Below are 16,876 nucleotides of genomic sequence, written 5' to 3'. Positions count from 1 at the left end.
TGTTTCTCTCTCTCTCTTTCCCCCTCCTTCCTCCTTTCCAGTCTCTCTAGAAATCAATGGAAAAACAAACAAACAAACAAAAAAGACTGAAAAAAGGAAATGAACAGAGTACCAGTGACCTATACAAATATCAAGCAGTCTAACATACATGTAATTTGGAGATGCAGATAGATGGGCAGAAAAAAAACATTTGAAGAAGTAATAGTTGAGACATTTTCAAATTTTTAAAAACTGTAATTTACAGATCCAAGACAGTCAATGAACCCCAAGCAAAAAAAACATAAAGAAAACCTTGCCAGGGCTAATCACAATTATATTGCTAAAACACACACACACACAAACAAAAAACAGTGATAAAGAAAAAACTCTAAAAAGCGGTCAGAGGAAAAAAGACTCAATAAATAAAGAAAAACAGAATTAAAAATGATCACAGACTTCTCATCGAAAACCATGAGTGCCAGAAGATAAGGGAACAACATATTTAAAGTGTTAAAAGTAAAAAAGAAATTATAAAGGTATGAAGAAAAAGTACTAATATTGTTTTTTATAATAATGCACTACTGATATGAGAAAGGCCAGTCTGGGTAATTTGGGGCTAAATATTTAATTTTCCTTTTATGGATATATATATATATATATATATATATATATATATATATATATATATATACTGTTTTGGGAGATATGTGAAAGAGAGAAAGAGAAAGAGTTGAAATGACAGGCGACCATTCAGTCGACAATATGAAGAATAAACCTTTGGACACACCCTAAGGGAACTGGACATGGTGAGCCATCACAAGCAGTTTTGAAAAGCTCAGGTCCCAAGGACAATCATGGACTGTCCTGCTGAAAGCACCCAGGTCATTCTCTACTCAGACTTTGAGAAATGGACTCGTGAAGGTAGGAAGATGTGAAATGAACTCAGGGGAGGGTCGAGGCTAAAATGAGGGCGTCTGCCCGGGGTGATTTTGCAACAGAGAAAAGCACATCCCTGTACACAGGAGTAAATGTTTAGGGACAGCGACTTTCTGTGAAGTGCTCAGCTGAAATACTTCTCTCCTGGACTTGGGAAAAGTAATAGTTCATGTACAATTTTAATATTTTCCTGCCTACACTGTGATTTTTGTTACCTTAAAAATTTAGTCAAATCTGAAGCACTTACACTGTCTTGTAGGATATAGTTCAGTATAAAGAGATAATAAAATGACAGAAAGTGTGATGAGCCTCATTTTCACCCATGTTGGAGCTAGTGTGAAAGAAACAGGGTACCTGCCTTTCCTCCCTACCTCCCCAGAAGAGAGTAACGTCTATGGGAACAGTGAAATGACACTTAGGTCACACAAGATAGTAAGATCTTCATTCATTCAATAAATATTGAGTATATAAATATAATAAAATAATTTCTTGCCTGGCCTGTGTGGCTCAGTGGTTGAGCATGGACCTATGAACCAGAAGGTGACAGTTCAATTTCAGGTCAGAACACATGCCTGTGTTTTGGGCTCAATCCCCAGTAGGGGGCATGCAGGAGACAGTCAATCAATGATTCTTTCTCATCATTGATGTTTCTATCTCTCTCTCCCTCTCCCTTCCTCTCTAAAATCACTAAAAATATGTTTAAAAAAATAAGTTCTCCATTCACTTATTCATTCAACTAGAGGCCCGATGCACAAAATTTGTGCACGGGTAGGGTCCCTAGGCCTGGCCTGTGATCAGGGCCGATCTGCAGGTGATCGGGGGGTGGGGAGGGCCCCACTGGCACCCGCCTTGGTTGGCCTGGGGCCTGTGGGCTGCTGGGGGCAGCTCCTGAGTTGAGCATTTGCCCCCTGGTGGTCAGTGCGCATCATAGAGACTGTTCGTTCCACCCGTTCTGTCAATTTACATATTAGGCTTTTATTATATAGGATATTTACTGAGTGTCTTTATGTGCTATATGTATATTCTTCCAAGTGCTAAAGTTATAGCAGTAAACAAAAGCAACATTTATGCTCTCAAGAAGATTCAGTTCTAGTAGGGAGGTAATGAGCAGGTAGTGGATAAATAAACAGGAAATGCATATATCAAGTAAGAGAACAAGTGCTAGGATAATAAATAAGACAAGGTAAGGGGAAAGGGAATGATAGAGGTGTGGGCTACCATGTTTTTTTAAAAATATATTTTATTGATTCTTTACAGAGAGGAAGGTAGAGGGATAGAGAGTTAGAAACATCGATGAGAAAGAAACATCGATCAGCTGCTTCCTGCACACCCCCTACTGGGGATGTGCCCACAACCACGGTACATGCCCTTGACTGGAATCGAACCTGGGACCCTTGAGTCCGCAGACCAATGCTCTATCCACTGAGTCAAACCGGTTAGGGCTACCATATTTTACATAAGGAAGGCCTCTGATGAGGTGACATGTTAGCAGATTCTGGAATCAAGTAAGAGAGTACCACATGTGAATATCTAGGTACAGTATTCCATGCAGAGGAATTAAAAGGAACAAAAATCCAGAGGAAGGAGAATGAGAAACAATGAGAAAGCAAGTGTTGCTGTAGATAAGCAACAAAGGGGGAATGTCAGAGAAATCTCCCAGACACATAGAGAGTCTTGTGGCACATTAAAGACTTCATTTTATTCCATGAAATGAGAAGCCATTGAATAGTTCTGAGTAAATTTGCCTTAAATTATAAAAGGAGCCTTCTGGCTGCTACTTTAAGAATAAAATATAAGATGATGTAGATGGAAGCTAGAAGACTGATTAGAAAGCCATTACAATTTACCAGACAATAGAAAGCAGTGACTTGGACCAGGATGGTAGAACTAGTCATGAGCCATGGTCAGTCTGTAGGATGGATTTGCGTTACAGACGTGGAGACATAAAGTCAAAGATGATCCCAGTTTTTGACCTGAGGAAATGCAAGGATACAGCTGCTATTTACCTCTGAAATGGGGAGGACAGAAGGAAGAACAGGCTAATGAGTTGTCACATGAAGCTCAGGTTTGGACCTGGAAAGTAGAGCTTGCTTAGACCAGTGCCCTGAAGACATCCACTGCAGATGTTGAGTGCAAGCTGGGTAAATGAGCCTGGTGTTCAGGAGGGATTCTGTCAGGACTGAGGACATAAGAGCTACAAATATCAGACAATTATTTAAAGCCACGGGACAGGATGATATCACATGGGGAGCTAGTTAAAAGGAAAAACATTAAAAAATCTGAGGAGAGGGCCCTGAGATACTCCAAAATTTGGAGGTCAGAAAGGTGAAGAAGATGAGCAAAGGAGAATGAGAAGAAATAGCCAGAGAGAAAGAATAACAAGAAGAGAGTGATGTCTCCAAAGCCCCAGAAGAAGGTGTTCCATGGAGGGCATGAGCCTCCTATCAGATGAGAGGGGTCAGGAGTACCAACATGTGAAAGTCAACATTCAAGTTCTCACTTACAAAAATGACCAGTTCCCACCGCTCCCTTCCAAGAAGTAAATTAGATGAGATCACTCTTTCCAATAACTTCTGTATTCAGTAGAATAAGCAGTGATTCCCCAATATTCAATGTTTACCTAGCAGCATTAGGGAAATGTTGGCTAAGTGTATATTTATAAATTATAAAACAGTGTTATAGGTTCCACTTTATTCAAACAAATCCTGCTTTCTTATAACTGCTTTTAGCCCTTTGACTTGCTGTGGACCAGTGCACTTCCCTGAGCTCAGCCCCCTGGGGTAAAGACAGTGCCCAACAGCAAGACACTAAGCGATCTAGCGGGCTGGGTGGAGCTGTAGGAGTGGAGAAGGCCCTTAAGCCCCAGTTGGTGTGGCCCAGTTAGTGCTGCCCCGTGCACCAAAGAAAATTGCATTCCCGTGGGTAAAACTGTAATTCGGGCTCTTGGAGAATTCATATTGTTCATTAGTGGGGCTTTAACAATTTTTCTTTTAGTATTAATTATGACAGTAGTATTAATTAGTAATATTACATTATAAACATTTTGTTAAGTAAGGTGAACTAATAATACAGATAACAAAATAATATGTGTTAAAAATCTCATTTTCTCACAATCCAAATATTTGGAAATTCTTGTAGAATTACCTCAATTATCCACTAAATAAAGTTAATTGTTTTGCAATGCAAAAAAAAAAATATTTGTGTTTTCAAGCCTTTACCATGTTACTGAATTTTGTTCTATGTCTACAATATGAGACTAACATATATATATAACTGTGACATTAAAAGTTTTTTGTCAAAGAAAATGGGTTCATAAATTTGTGTTTTTACAGAAGCTCTTCAGAAGCAAGCTGAGCTATTTCATGTCAGGAATGCTTTCTTAATACCACTTCTAATGTCAAAACAGTGAGAATAATGAGGCCTATTACTTATAACAGATTTGTTTTTTACACTTACAAGAACAACATTACACATCTACAAATAGAGCTCATTAAAATATAAACATGCTGAAAATTCCTTAAATACTTAGTACTTGCCTATTTTCCCCACTTGTAGATAACTGTTCTAGGAGCGTTCACAGGCACTGAGAGCACCACGTCTGACAAAACACAGACTCCAGCCTCACATCGCTAGTAAGGCCCGTGGAGAGATGGGAGAGGTAACCATCTAAGATAAAGGTGGAAACGAAAGGCCTGTTTGGAGTCTGGAGAGAGAGCTCCAACTTGGAGTAATCAATGTTGACTTTATGTGGAGGTGAAACTTGAGCTAGACCTTGACGGAAGGACAGGCTTTAAATAAGCAGACATGTTGAGTGAGGGCATTCCTGACCCAGCAGATAGCATGAGCCACGGGAGGGATGAGCTGTCGTTAGGAAACAGAGGGTGGACCCTCTGGGGAGGGCTTTCCCAGAGGTTCAGAAGGGCACAATTGGTGTCAGAATTCTAGGGGCACCAGAGTCTTAACAAGAGAATGACAATCAGAGATGACAATTTAAGGAAAATTAAATATGTAGTCTGTATGTAGTGAGTAAGATGGACTGAAAGAAGAGACAACGGAGCCAGGGAGAAGGGATATGATATCACCTGATGCTAAGGCACAAGACCTGGTTTAGGAGGTGGGAATGGACATGGAAAGCCAAAAAGGGGGAGGGGTCAAGGGTGACCCTAAAAGCCCTGGAGTCTGGGAGAACAGTGGTCCATTGAAAAGTAACAGAGAACTAAAGGAATGCGAGGATTAGGGGAGATTGATGACTTCAGGTTTAGGTGTCTCGGTTGTGAGACTGAATCCCTCTCTTGGAGTCACTGCGGGCAATGCCAGCATGGGCTGGAAAACGGCCACGGTTGCCAGGAACAAGGGCTCTGCAGTATATTCCTAGTTGCTACCAGCTGCGGCTTATGAAAATAGAATGATCTTGCCCTGGAATGCAGAGAAGGCAGCATGCAGACATACTTTCACAGGCATCGTCACTGAGCACGGCTACTCAAGTTAAAGGGAAAGTACTTTTCCCACAACCTCATCCCCCTAAGAAAGTTTTTAGGAAAATATAATCAATTTGGTGGCAGGAGGAAAAATAATATAGACCAGCAGTTCTGAAACTTTACCATGTATCAGAATCACATGGAGGGCCTGTTAAAACACAGGTCGCTGGGCCCCATGCCCTAAGTTTCTGATTCTGTAGGTCTGGGGAAAGGCCTGAGAACTTGCACTTTTCCAAGTTTACAGGTTATGTTACTACTTGTGGGGGCGTGTCACACTTTAAGCATCACTCATCTACAGCACCTTGACAAGGAGAAAGGAGGAAAAAATGTCAAAAGAGAATAGTTTATCAAAGCTTTTAGTTTTAGCTCACAGAACTAAAATTACAAAGAATTTCTCAGCTATACCTGAAACCCTCTGGCTGGGGTACCAAGCTTTTGGTTGATGGTGTGGACATAATCTGGTAGAGTGAGCAGGTAGATGCCCATATTAAATAAGGGGTGGGGGAAAATCAACAGAATAACACGAGAAGAGAAGAATGAGATAAAGGTAAGTTGGAAGAGGAAAAAGAAGAAAACACATGAAAAAGAGAAGAGAATGAAAAAAGGGAAAAGGAGGTGAGAAAGCAGATGAGAAGACAAAGCGGAAAGGACTGAGGAACCTCCGCCGATCTTGATGTGAGATTCCATTTATGCGTCATTGGGAAGATCAGAACGAGCTCCTGGTGGGAGGGCACGCTCTGAGGTCACTGTGTTACAGAGTGGCAGTGGGATTGTTCCAATGGCATTGCTACAGCTACTCCTCCTGGAAGTGAAGCTCCCATATGTAGGAGCTATGAGCTAGAGATGTGGATACTTCTTTTTAAGGAAAAAAAAAAAAAGAAGAAGAAGAGAAAGGCAAAGGACCAGTATTGACTTAAGATCAAGTACTCACCAAAGAGAAATTATCTCTTAATATATGTTAAATCTCAGACCTTCTAGGAAAAATTTAAGAAGTGGCATTTACTTTTGCTTTGTGATATACCCAAAGTAAATGAAATTCAGCCCTTTTACAAAGCACAAGGTATTTAGAAAGCTATTAACTGATGTGGTTAGTATATGTTTATTATTTCATGGAGTTTGATAAATCTTTAACATTTTTTTTTTCTTTAAAAGAAAATTATAATACTTCGGATGCTCTCAGTTGCACGTGACAGAAAAACCACATCAGACTGGTTTCTGTACTGAAGGGAATGCATGGTGTTACGGATCTGAAAAGCCTGGAGCTGGGGCTGGCCTCGGGCAGAGACCACGGAGGCAGCCAGCGATGTTCCCGGGAAGCCAGGCCGCCGCCGCTGCTCTGTTCTATGGTTCCAGCTTCATCCCAACAATTCCTCCTTCTGAGTCTCAAATAGCTGCCAAGGATTTCTAGGATCAAGCCCTTCCTTATTCACATCCAACAGGGAATGGTTGGTTATTTTTGACCCGGAAGTCCCAACAGAAACTTCAGTAGTTCATTGTGCTGCTTAAAATACGTGCTAACACCTAAACCAATCCATATGGGAAGGGAAGGAGAGGCCAGGGATGGGAAGTGAGGATTGGCTTAGGGAACTGTACTCCCCAGGGACAGAGTTGGGGGTGGAATCAGCACTACAGGCATATTGTGTTGTGATATGGTACAGTTTTCATGCCGGTCCTCTTTTTTAGGAACAGTAGACGCCTATTCAAGAGCAGTCACTGAGGGGTGGGGTGGGGTGTGAGGGACACCAGCCCAAAGTCTCCTTTCTCGCCATAGAGAAATCCTGCACCACAGAGGGGCTGGAGATCATTGAAATTCTGCTCAGAAAGGAGCGTATTTATTTTAGCGCTTTGGCCTATCAGAGTCTCAAAAGTCACTCTTGAATGGCTTCTTTTGTTCTTCACAGACTGAAACCTTAGGCTCGTAATGAAGTGTCAAAATGAAATGGCTAAGAAAGTAATGACACCAACTCGGCCAGTGGTCTCACGGCTCCTTTGTGTGAGTCGCTGCTCCTTAGTAAAGCAGAACGAATAGAGAAGCATGGCTGCAAATTCACAGAGAGTCTGGCAGCCGGGCTCAGAGATCTGGGATTAACCGGATCTGCCCTGCCTACCCTCATCCTAACCACTTTATATACCCACCAGGACATGTGCACACTGTGGTGAAAACGTTAGGTAACCACTGTATAAGCAGATGCAATTCTATTTAACAACTGGAGTTGAAGGGATGCATTTGTTTATGTAACTAACTAGAGGCCCGATGCACGAAATTCATGCAAGAGTAGGTCTTCCTTCCCCTGGCTGCTGGCACTGGCTTCCCTCTGGCACCTGGGATCTGGGTTTCCCTCCGGCCGCCGGCAGGCACCCAGGACCTGGGCTTCCCTTGCAATCCCAGCTTCATCCGGAAGATCATCTAGAAGGACGTCTGGTCTAATTAGCATATTATGCTTTTATTATTATAGATTCCTCAGAATGTGGGCTAGGAAAATTGGGTTCGCAGTTGTAATATCAATAAATAACACAATAATTAATAAATAATAATACAAGAATAAACTCTATTCTGGGTATTCACAACTGTAAACCTACTTTTGCCCTCCCCATATACTGAATTTGCAACATGTCAAGAAACCCGTATTGATCTCAGTTTGCTCACTCCTCAAAAGTGACCAGCTAACAGTACTTCTCAAATACAAGATTGTGCAAAGCTATTTCATTAGGGCACAATTATTAAAATTACATCATCTTTAAAACAAACATACAGAAACAACTGTGCTCAGAGCCTCACAAACCCCAAATAGACAACTAACTTGCTACCATTAACATACAGGTCCATTACATTCCTATGTCTAGTTCCTCTCATCTCTCCTAAAAGTTTGATACCACTGCTTTCTTCTATGCCGTTTATTGATTACTAGTGACCTGGTGCACGAAATTCGTGCACATTAAAAGGGGATTAATTAGAGGAAATAATTTAATATTGCTATTTGCCCTTTCTCTATAATCATAGACGTGTCAGAGATGAAAGAAAATTAGTAAAAGATATATGAAAACCTTCCTCCTGTCAGAGTCTGGGGCTCACCATGGGACCCAGAGTCAAGTTCCCGCCCACCCACATGCACCTCAAAATTGTGTGAGACCCAGACCCGGCCGGCCCCCCACCCCATATTGGGCTAGATCCAGACCTGGCCAGTCCACCCTTGTCAAGCCCTGCCGGGCAGGGGGTGTAGCTTCAGGTCCCCTGGCCTGGTGCCAGGATGGGGGGCGTGGCCTGAGGTCCCCCAGCCCAGACCGGGGCGGAGGGCGTGCCTTGAGGTCCTCCGTCAAGCCCCGCCAGGTGGGGGTCATGGCCTGAGATCCCCTGTCAAGCCCCGCTGGGCGGGGGGTGCGGCCTGAGGTCCCCTGTCAAGCCCCACCAGGTGGGGGCTGTGGCCTGAGGTCCCCTGGCCTGGCGCTAGGGTGGGGGGAGCAGCCTGAGGTCCCCTAGCCCAGTACTAGGATGGGAAGCGCACCTTGAGGTCCCCCGTCAAGCCCTGCCGGGTGGGGGGCACGGCCTGAGATCTCCTGTCAAGCCCTGCTGGGTGAGGGACATGGCCTGAGGTCTCCTGTCAAGCCCCACGGGGGCAGGGGCGGGCATAGCCTCAGGTCCCTGCTGATTGCTTGTTAAGGCTCCTTATGGGAACTTGGCCTCAGCTGTGGGTGCAGCCATCTTTGTGATGGAGTGATGGTCAATTTGCATATTCCCTCTTTATTGTATAGGATTCCCATCTAGGCCATAAAGCCCCTTTTAATGCCCCTGAACTCCTATGGCAATTATATGACTCACCTGCCATTGCTCAGGTGCTATCTTATGCAGTTAAGCAGGCTTGTTTTCCACGTTGCTATGTTTCATCTCCCTAACTACATTATATGCAATTCAGGAATGTTATGTTTCTTTGACTCTCCCTGGTGTTTACTAAAGTGACTTAAGTTAGACTATAAGCTCCTTGAGGGAAGGGACTTTCATCCCTTATTTTGTTTTCCAACATAACTCCTAGAGCCCTACCCTGAAATACAGTATATTCTCCATAAATATTTATTGAATGAAATAATAACCATACTAAACCAGGTGCTCAAGAGGTATTTGTTAGGTTGAATAATACTACTACCAATCTACTATCAGCTGGACCTATTTTTGGATTAATTTTCCAACAGCTGTGTGATTTTCATTAGTAATTCAAAACACGTCCATGACTTTGTGGCCTAGTACTGCCCTATGACACAGGTGAGAGCCAAACACACACAAAAGGCTGGAAATCACAGTTTCTGTTCCCAAGGAATCCATGCTTCTTTTCCATTTCTCAAGTACTGCAGCTGTTCTCTTATATACCCTCTTCTTGTCCAAGCATGCCTTTGCAAGCGGGGTAATCATGCCAACAATCAGCGTGACTATTTTACACTAGAATTTAACCCCTATCAATTAGCACAATGAAACAGCCACCCAGGCATCCTCATGCATAGATAGGAATCAGGGAAAATCAAGGCTGCTGGCTTGGTGTAGATTCCAGGGGTTGGGTCTAGCAAGCACATCCTTTTCTGCCAAGATCATCTACTCTCAGAGACAAGCACATGACACTAAAATTCCCTTGTCCTGTTTCTCCATTTAGATGGACAGTTTAGGAGGAGAATGTCCACTATGATGGGACTCTTCATTTTGCATGCTACCATTGCTGAAGAAGTCTGGGAGTTCATGCTGCTTTCTCCTGTTTTCCTGCAAAGCCACGTTCTTCTCCAGCTGTAGAATTACTAGGAAGGGTTCCCTTGCTGTGTGTACCCAGCTTCAGGTAAGTGCCTAGCAAAGGTTCTTCCTCCAAATGCATTTCAGCACTCCCACTCTTTGGAGGAGGTACTACAGTTCTTCCATTCCAATGTTTATCTGGCAGTTGATGGCAGCACTGAGTACTTATTTGGTAAATTCAGCAAAATATTCTGTGTTCACTTGTGTGAGGGGTTCTCATGCTGCCTCAGTGGCCTGGACGCCCAGGGGTGACAGCTGCACGGCCACAAGACGGTTCGTGATAAACTTTGATTGTCAGAAACTTTACAGGCAACTTCCTCTGACTCACTGCGTGTTTGGTAAATGAGAAAGTAAATTGGCTCCTGATACACAAACTAAGAATGGGCACGATTTTCTGGGGATTATACTAAGGGTTTTGTGAGATTAAATTTCTATCGCAGACCTGGATGGTGTGACTCAGTTGTTCAAGTGTCGTCCCATGCACCAAAAGGTTGCTGGTATGATTCCTGGTCAGGGCACATGCCCAGGTTGTGGGTTCAATCCCAGGTTGGGGAGCATGCGGGAGGCAACTGATGGATGTTTCTCTCTCACATGGACATTTTTTTTCTCTCTCTCAAATCAATATAAACATATTTAAATCATTTCTAGTGCAAAATTTCTACCGTTTCTGTATAACATACTACTGATTGAGCTGAAATGTCATGATTCTCTGCATTGTATCCATTACTCTCAAACCCAAGCAAAAGTCCATCAGCCTCAACAGATATTACAGTAATGTCCTAACAGCTCCTCTTACAAACAACAGTCATCAATTGACCACTGGCCCATACTACATACTCTATTGCCACGCATTTCAGACCTTAGTTTAACCTTTTGCACTTGGATGTCGAGTGTGACTCGACACGGTTAGCATCGGTAGCAGCTCTTTTTATACTCTTTGAATGTATCAATAATTTGAAATATAAAAAAAATCCAAATGAATAAGTTTGTATGAAAAGAAACTCCAGTTTTTTATTCTACTGCCGCGCTTTGTAAAATCTGGGGTATTTCAAAAATTAAATCCCGAGTAGAATAAAGGAATCGAGGAAAAAGCAAGCGAGTGCAAATGGTTAAAATATTTCTAGGTCAGCTTCAAAGACAGTTATAATATACTCTTTAGTTGCAATGGAAGATATATACTAAAGGAACATGAAAAAGGTAATATCTATTCTTTTTAGAAGATCTACTCTAAATGTGTTCTTGGCTTAAGAACTGCTTATCTAAAATAAAAATAACATAAGAGGCAGGTGTGTGTGTGTGTGTGTGTGTGTGTGTGTGTGTGTGTGTGTGTTTTGCTATTACTGTTTTCCTTTGTCATACTCTGCCCCTAAAGTATTGGACACTCAATTACAGTGTTCACCTTGGAAGTTTTCTGGTGGATACATCAGCATACTTTCAGCTCTCAACAATAAAACCTTCAACTCAAACTGCCTTAAAAATCATGAACATTTATTATATGTAATAAATATACTATTTTATTATTATCCTATCTAATAAAGAGGGAATATGCTAATTGACCCTCACGCAGTTGGAAAATGGCGGCGCCTACAGCCAATAAGGAGGCAATATGCTAATTGACTGCCCTGCCCTCAAAGATGACAGTGCCCACAGCCAATAAGGAGGGAATATACTAATTGACTGCCCCGCCCTCAAAGATGGCAGTACCCACAGACACAAGATGGAAGCGCCCAGTCCCCTCAGTCCCGCCGGGGAAGCAGGCATGCAGCAAGGCCGGGCCTGCCCCCAGGTGAGTCCGGCCACTCCGCACACCTGCCTCCAGAGTCCCCCAGTCCCCTCAGCCGCCCAGGGCTGGCCCGAGGTGCAGGCAAGCCTTGCATGGCGACTTCCCAGCCGCCCAGGGCCGCCCGAGGCTCAGGTAACCAGGGCTGGACGAGGCTTGCGCTGCCGGCAGTGGCAGCAGCAGAGGTGTGATGGGGTGTCGCCTTCCCCTGATCGCCAGGTTGCCTCCCGCCCCTGAGGGCTCCCGGACTGTGAGAGGGGGCAGGCCAGGCTGAGGGACCCCCTGGTCCAGTGCATGAATTTTCATGCACCGGGCCTCTAGTTATGTATAAAAGTGAAAACATTTATTATCTAGTATGACAGGAAGTAGATGAACTCCTCAAAACTGCTGGTTCAGTGACACAATGATATCACGTGGACCAGCTTCTCTCCATATCTCTGTTCTGCCCTCCACAGACTCCACACCATCATGAGGCTTGTTCCACTTGAATCTGCTGCTAGTAACAACTGGGCTGTATGCTTTCTTGTTCACATCCGATGGGAAAGGACAAAGTGGGCCTCTCTCCTCACCATGGAGAAAAGTCTCTCCTTTCAGTCTGATTGGCCAGTTCAGGTCAACTGCCCACGCCAAATAGTGTCTCCAGGGAAACACTATGCAACAATTTGCTTACCCTTAGGCTCCTAGAAGAACTTCTAAAAAGGGAGAAAGAATGATCATGGCTGGCTGAGACTAACTAAAACCATTTGGGGGAGGTGTATATTACTAAAAGCATATTGATACTACAAACATGAAACAATGGAGGGGTACAGCAGATGCTGCGGAGTAAGTCATAACTGCAAATATGGACGGACATTACTATTCAAACAAGAAAGACAACTGACTTCTTAAGTTAAGAAACTACAATTTTTCTGATATACGATTTTTAAAGGCTCTGTACATCCACTGAGTGAGATTCTGTTCCAAAACAGGTGCCAATATCCTCTAATAGGATGGTACCAATAACCCTCTAACAGAATCAGCAGCAGTGAAGAAGTGGGACTTGTTTAACGCAGAGTGCAAGTTTTATGAGGTCAGGGACCATGTCTGCCTTCCCCACTGCTCTGTTACTGAGGCTTAGAAGAGGGCCTGGAACAGGCGAGATGTTAAAAAAAGTGTCTGCTTAAACACATAAATATTAAATATCTTTCATTAAGTGATAAACACCTGCCCCAGAACAGGACATAACACTGCAGAGAAGTCCTGGGAGCCAGATTAATTTAACGACAAAAGGTGTCAAAGAAAATTTTGACAGAACCAAACTAACCCAATAAATAAAAGCCATTTAGTAAGCTGCCGCTATGCTCCATGCTAACAACATTCTGGACTCTCAACAAATGTCTATGATGAGGCTGTTGTTAAAGAAATATTACACCTGCCCGGCAGGCATGGCTGAGTGGTTGAACATCAACCTATGAACCAGGAGGTCATGATTCAATTACCGGTCAGGGCACACGCCCGGGTTGCAGGCTCAATCCCCATTGTGGGGCATGCAGGAGGCAGCTGGTCAATGATTCTCTCATCATTGATATTTCCACCTCTCTCTCCCTCTCCCTTCCTCTCTGAAATCAATAAAAATATATTTAAAAAAAAAGAAATATTATACCTCTATCTTTATCTTTTAAAAAGGTGAAACTCAAACGCCTTTTGAGTTATTCTTATATGAGAGCTGAGCATCTGAAACATAAACCCTGAGTGCATCTGGCAGCTGGAGCTGTGATACTTTGTTCTCCTGAGGTCTCCTATCAGAAGCCACTTTAGACATTCTCACAAAGACATCCCACAATATGACTGGCCAACCAAACAAAACACGGTCTCTGGCTTGCCCTGTAGTTTGATAATAAAGAAAAGACAGACTGAGCCAGAGCTCCCCAGCTCCGCGCCAACATCTCCCCCATCTCCCCGCAGACTCTGTGGATGATCGTGGCCCGGCTGTCTCACTGACCTTCCTGGACACTGGTACTTCCCGCTTCCAAAGGCCACAAAGCCGTCCAAGAAAGCATGCTTCTCTAAATTTGCCTCTTTCCAACGTTCCTGTGGGAAGAAAACATTTTTTTTTTCCAAATCAGCCTTATATAAATAAGCTTAACTTTATTTCTCTAGGCTAAAAATGACCTTGTACAGCTAATCCTTGCATATAAAGTTGCAGGCTTGTTGGTCATTTTTTCCGACCTGTTATTAATATCAGCCACGATTACGCTTCTGGAACATAACTAATAAATAAAAGGGTTTAAGAAGAATTCTGTTAAGTGGCAAATGTAGATGACAATGTAAATCAACCACAGGACTGACTCCAGAGAGGAAGAGTATTTACAGTGGGGCCTCAGGCTCCATCCTGAAACTGCTCTTGGTGATAAATTTAGTAACAGACAGCTGCTGACAGCCCTGTTGGAGGGAGCCTGGATGCAGAATGGATACATCTGGATGCCATTTTTGACAGTTTCACCTGAAGGCAGGAATAGATCAAATGGCCTCTTAAGATTCTGTTCAGCCCAGACACTCCCCCAGTTCTAAGAAACAGCAGAACACAGTTTTAATTTGCTTCATTTTTATTTTTTGTGCTCCTTGGAAACCAATAATGAGAACAATTGTCTGAAGAACATGAACTCAGTCTTCTATCAGAACTAGGCATGTTTACTTTAACACACTCTGCTGGTTTCAGATAAAAATTTATTGTAAAGTTGCTGAAGCTTATTCCAGGAACTTGCTTATCTGATTTGTTATACATGTTATGCCATCTATATTGCAAATCTAATCTGTATTTTCACCTTTGTTACTAGAGAAATATGCTGCTTAATGACACAGTCCTAGTTAATTTATGAATACATACTCCTAGCACAAAAAGAAATTAAAATCAAAGAACTATGTATATTGAAATAAGTAACTTACGGGTTTGAACAGTTCCGGTTCAGGAAAATACTTTGGATTTCTATGTAGCCAAAATGGAGACAACATCAACAGGTCACCAGAAGGAACAGTGAAATTCTACGATAGAAAAATTGATTCCAATTCATTTTTTTGAAGTCTGTTAAAAAGTGTTTGGGTCATTAAAAACAATGTTACGACTATATTGTGGTGAAGGCACATGCATTTTATAATTAATGGTGATAAACTCTAACTCTTTCCTGGGTAGACAGTTCTATTTTCCAACTTGGGCAATGACTGATTTATAATTCTTATTTTTTAAAATATTCTTATTTAAGAGATTTTTTTTAAGAGAGAGAAAGGGATAGGGATAGAGAATAGAAACATCGATGATAGAGAAACATCATTGATTTTTCTGCCTCCTGCACAGTCCCCACTGGGGATTGAGCTTGCAACCAGGGCATGTGCCCTGACTGGAAATCGAACCAGTTACGTTCATGGGTCAACGCTCAACCACTGAGCCACACCATTTGGGCACTGATTTCTAATTCCAATGATCAGTTACTGAATATATATATTTAGTTACATAGGGAAAATATTTGATAAATGTGAAAATTCCAGAAACCAGTATAGGTCCATTCTAATGCAGTTTTTGATGTTCAATGCTGAGGTTTGCAGGAAGTGTTCTAGAAAAACCTAACTCTGAGACAGGACACTGGTCACAGCACTGAGGACAGGGGCAGCAGGTGTCCTGCCCCTGGGGATGCTCATGAGAGTGTCAGGGCAGGCTCAGTGGATTCTTTGTTTGTTTTTTCACTCTTGCAGCAGCTGTTAGGGCAGAAGGAATATGAAGGCAACTGGTTAGTAAGACACAGGACGAAGCAAGTGTTGTGCGTTTATTTGGATGGTTTTGTGTTAGACGCTGTGGTGATTGTGGGGCTGAGCAGTGGGATTCCTTCGACAGGAGAGTCTGCACAATCCTTCTGCATTCATGTTAAATGAGCTATCCCAAGGACTAAAACCATCTCATAAAATCACCCTTACATCACCACGCTCAGGAACCACAGGGCAAAGAGCTCTCCCATGGTGTGTGATCACTAGGTAGCTAACAACTTTACTGAGTGGGGCCATTTTACTAGTAATAGCAACTCCCATCGCCAAACATCAGAAGCCACATCTATTTAACCCTGCATAATTTTCAAGTGTCCTCAAGATATTTGCAAAACACGAAGTTCATGCATCTAGAATTAACATCTTACAATTAAAAACATGTCTCCTATGGCAGTAGGAGGTCGAGTATGAGGAGAGGGTCATTATTTTTTGGCCCAAGAGAACCCCTATTGGTCTGATGGTAACTGAATGTTGCTTGAGTTTTGTAATTTCAATGCCAGGACAGCTGGATAGTTACCGTATTTTCCGGCGTATAAAACGACTGGGCGTATAAGATTTTCCTGGGTTAAAAAGTCATCTTATACGCCGGAAAATACGGTAGATCCAAACCCGGAAAGAGAGCAAGGCTTGCTGGTGCCCTCTTAACCATTTTTTAAGTTGAAAGAGATTGTTGAGATCCCAATCCTGTGTGTTCGTTCCCTCTGCTGGAACTGAGGCCAGAGAGGTCATGCCTGTTCTGAAATCAGCTGGGGGCAGGGCTGGAGGCAGTCTGCCCTTCCCTTCCCCACCCAGCAGTCCTCTTTAGAGGCAGTTGACCTGTGATTATGACTTGGAGGCTGCTAACTGCTGAGACCTACAAAGCCAGCTAATAGAGAAAGATGTCAAAGGGGGCCTGGATAACACCATTAACATTAGCAACAGGGAGGAGACCAAAGAGACATGCCTCTTGTAGCAGCAAATGCCAGGCTGACAAATGGCATAAAGGGATGTGAGAGCTGGTTGTATCAAAGGAACCCTCTGAGAGAACAGATATCAACATGCCCAGTCTAAACAGGCCCTGCCATTATTTACAGGCTGGATGAAGGGACAGATCAAGAGGGAGACAAAACAGTAACAACTGGAACACAGACCACTAGCAAAGAG

At 42.9% G+C, this 16,876-nt stretch overlaps 1 protein-coding gene across 3 annotated transcripts in view; it reads right to left on the bottom strand.

Moving 5' to 3' along the window:
- The window catches only part of CYP39A1 (cytochrome P450 family 39 subfamily A member 1), an 89,674-nt gene that overhangs the window by 13,571 nt on the left and 59,227 nt on the right, over nt 1-16,876 (bottom strand). For all 3 annotated transcript variants that reach the window (XM_079780983.1, XM_079780981.1, XM_079780982.1), the window contains exons 9-10: nt 14,867-14,962; nt 13,923-14,011 (exon numbers count right to left, since the gene is read on the bottom strand). In XM_079780983.1, coding sequence (XP_079637109.1) covers nt 13,923-14,011; nt 14,867-14,962 — 185 coding nt within the window. The remainder of the gene's footprint in view (nt 1-13,922; nt 14,012-14,866; nt 14,963-16,876) is intronic.

Source organism: Cnephaeus nilssonii (genome assembly GCF_951640355.1).
Source record: "Cnephaeus nilssonii genome assembly, chromosome: 9".
NCBI classification, from domain to species: Eukaryota; Metazoa; Chordata; class Mammalia; order Chiroptera; family Vespertilionidae; genus Cnephaeus; species Cnephaeus nilssonii.
Note: the sequence above shows the minus strand (reverse complement) of the source record. Positions and strands in the feature narration are given on the sequence as shown.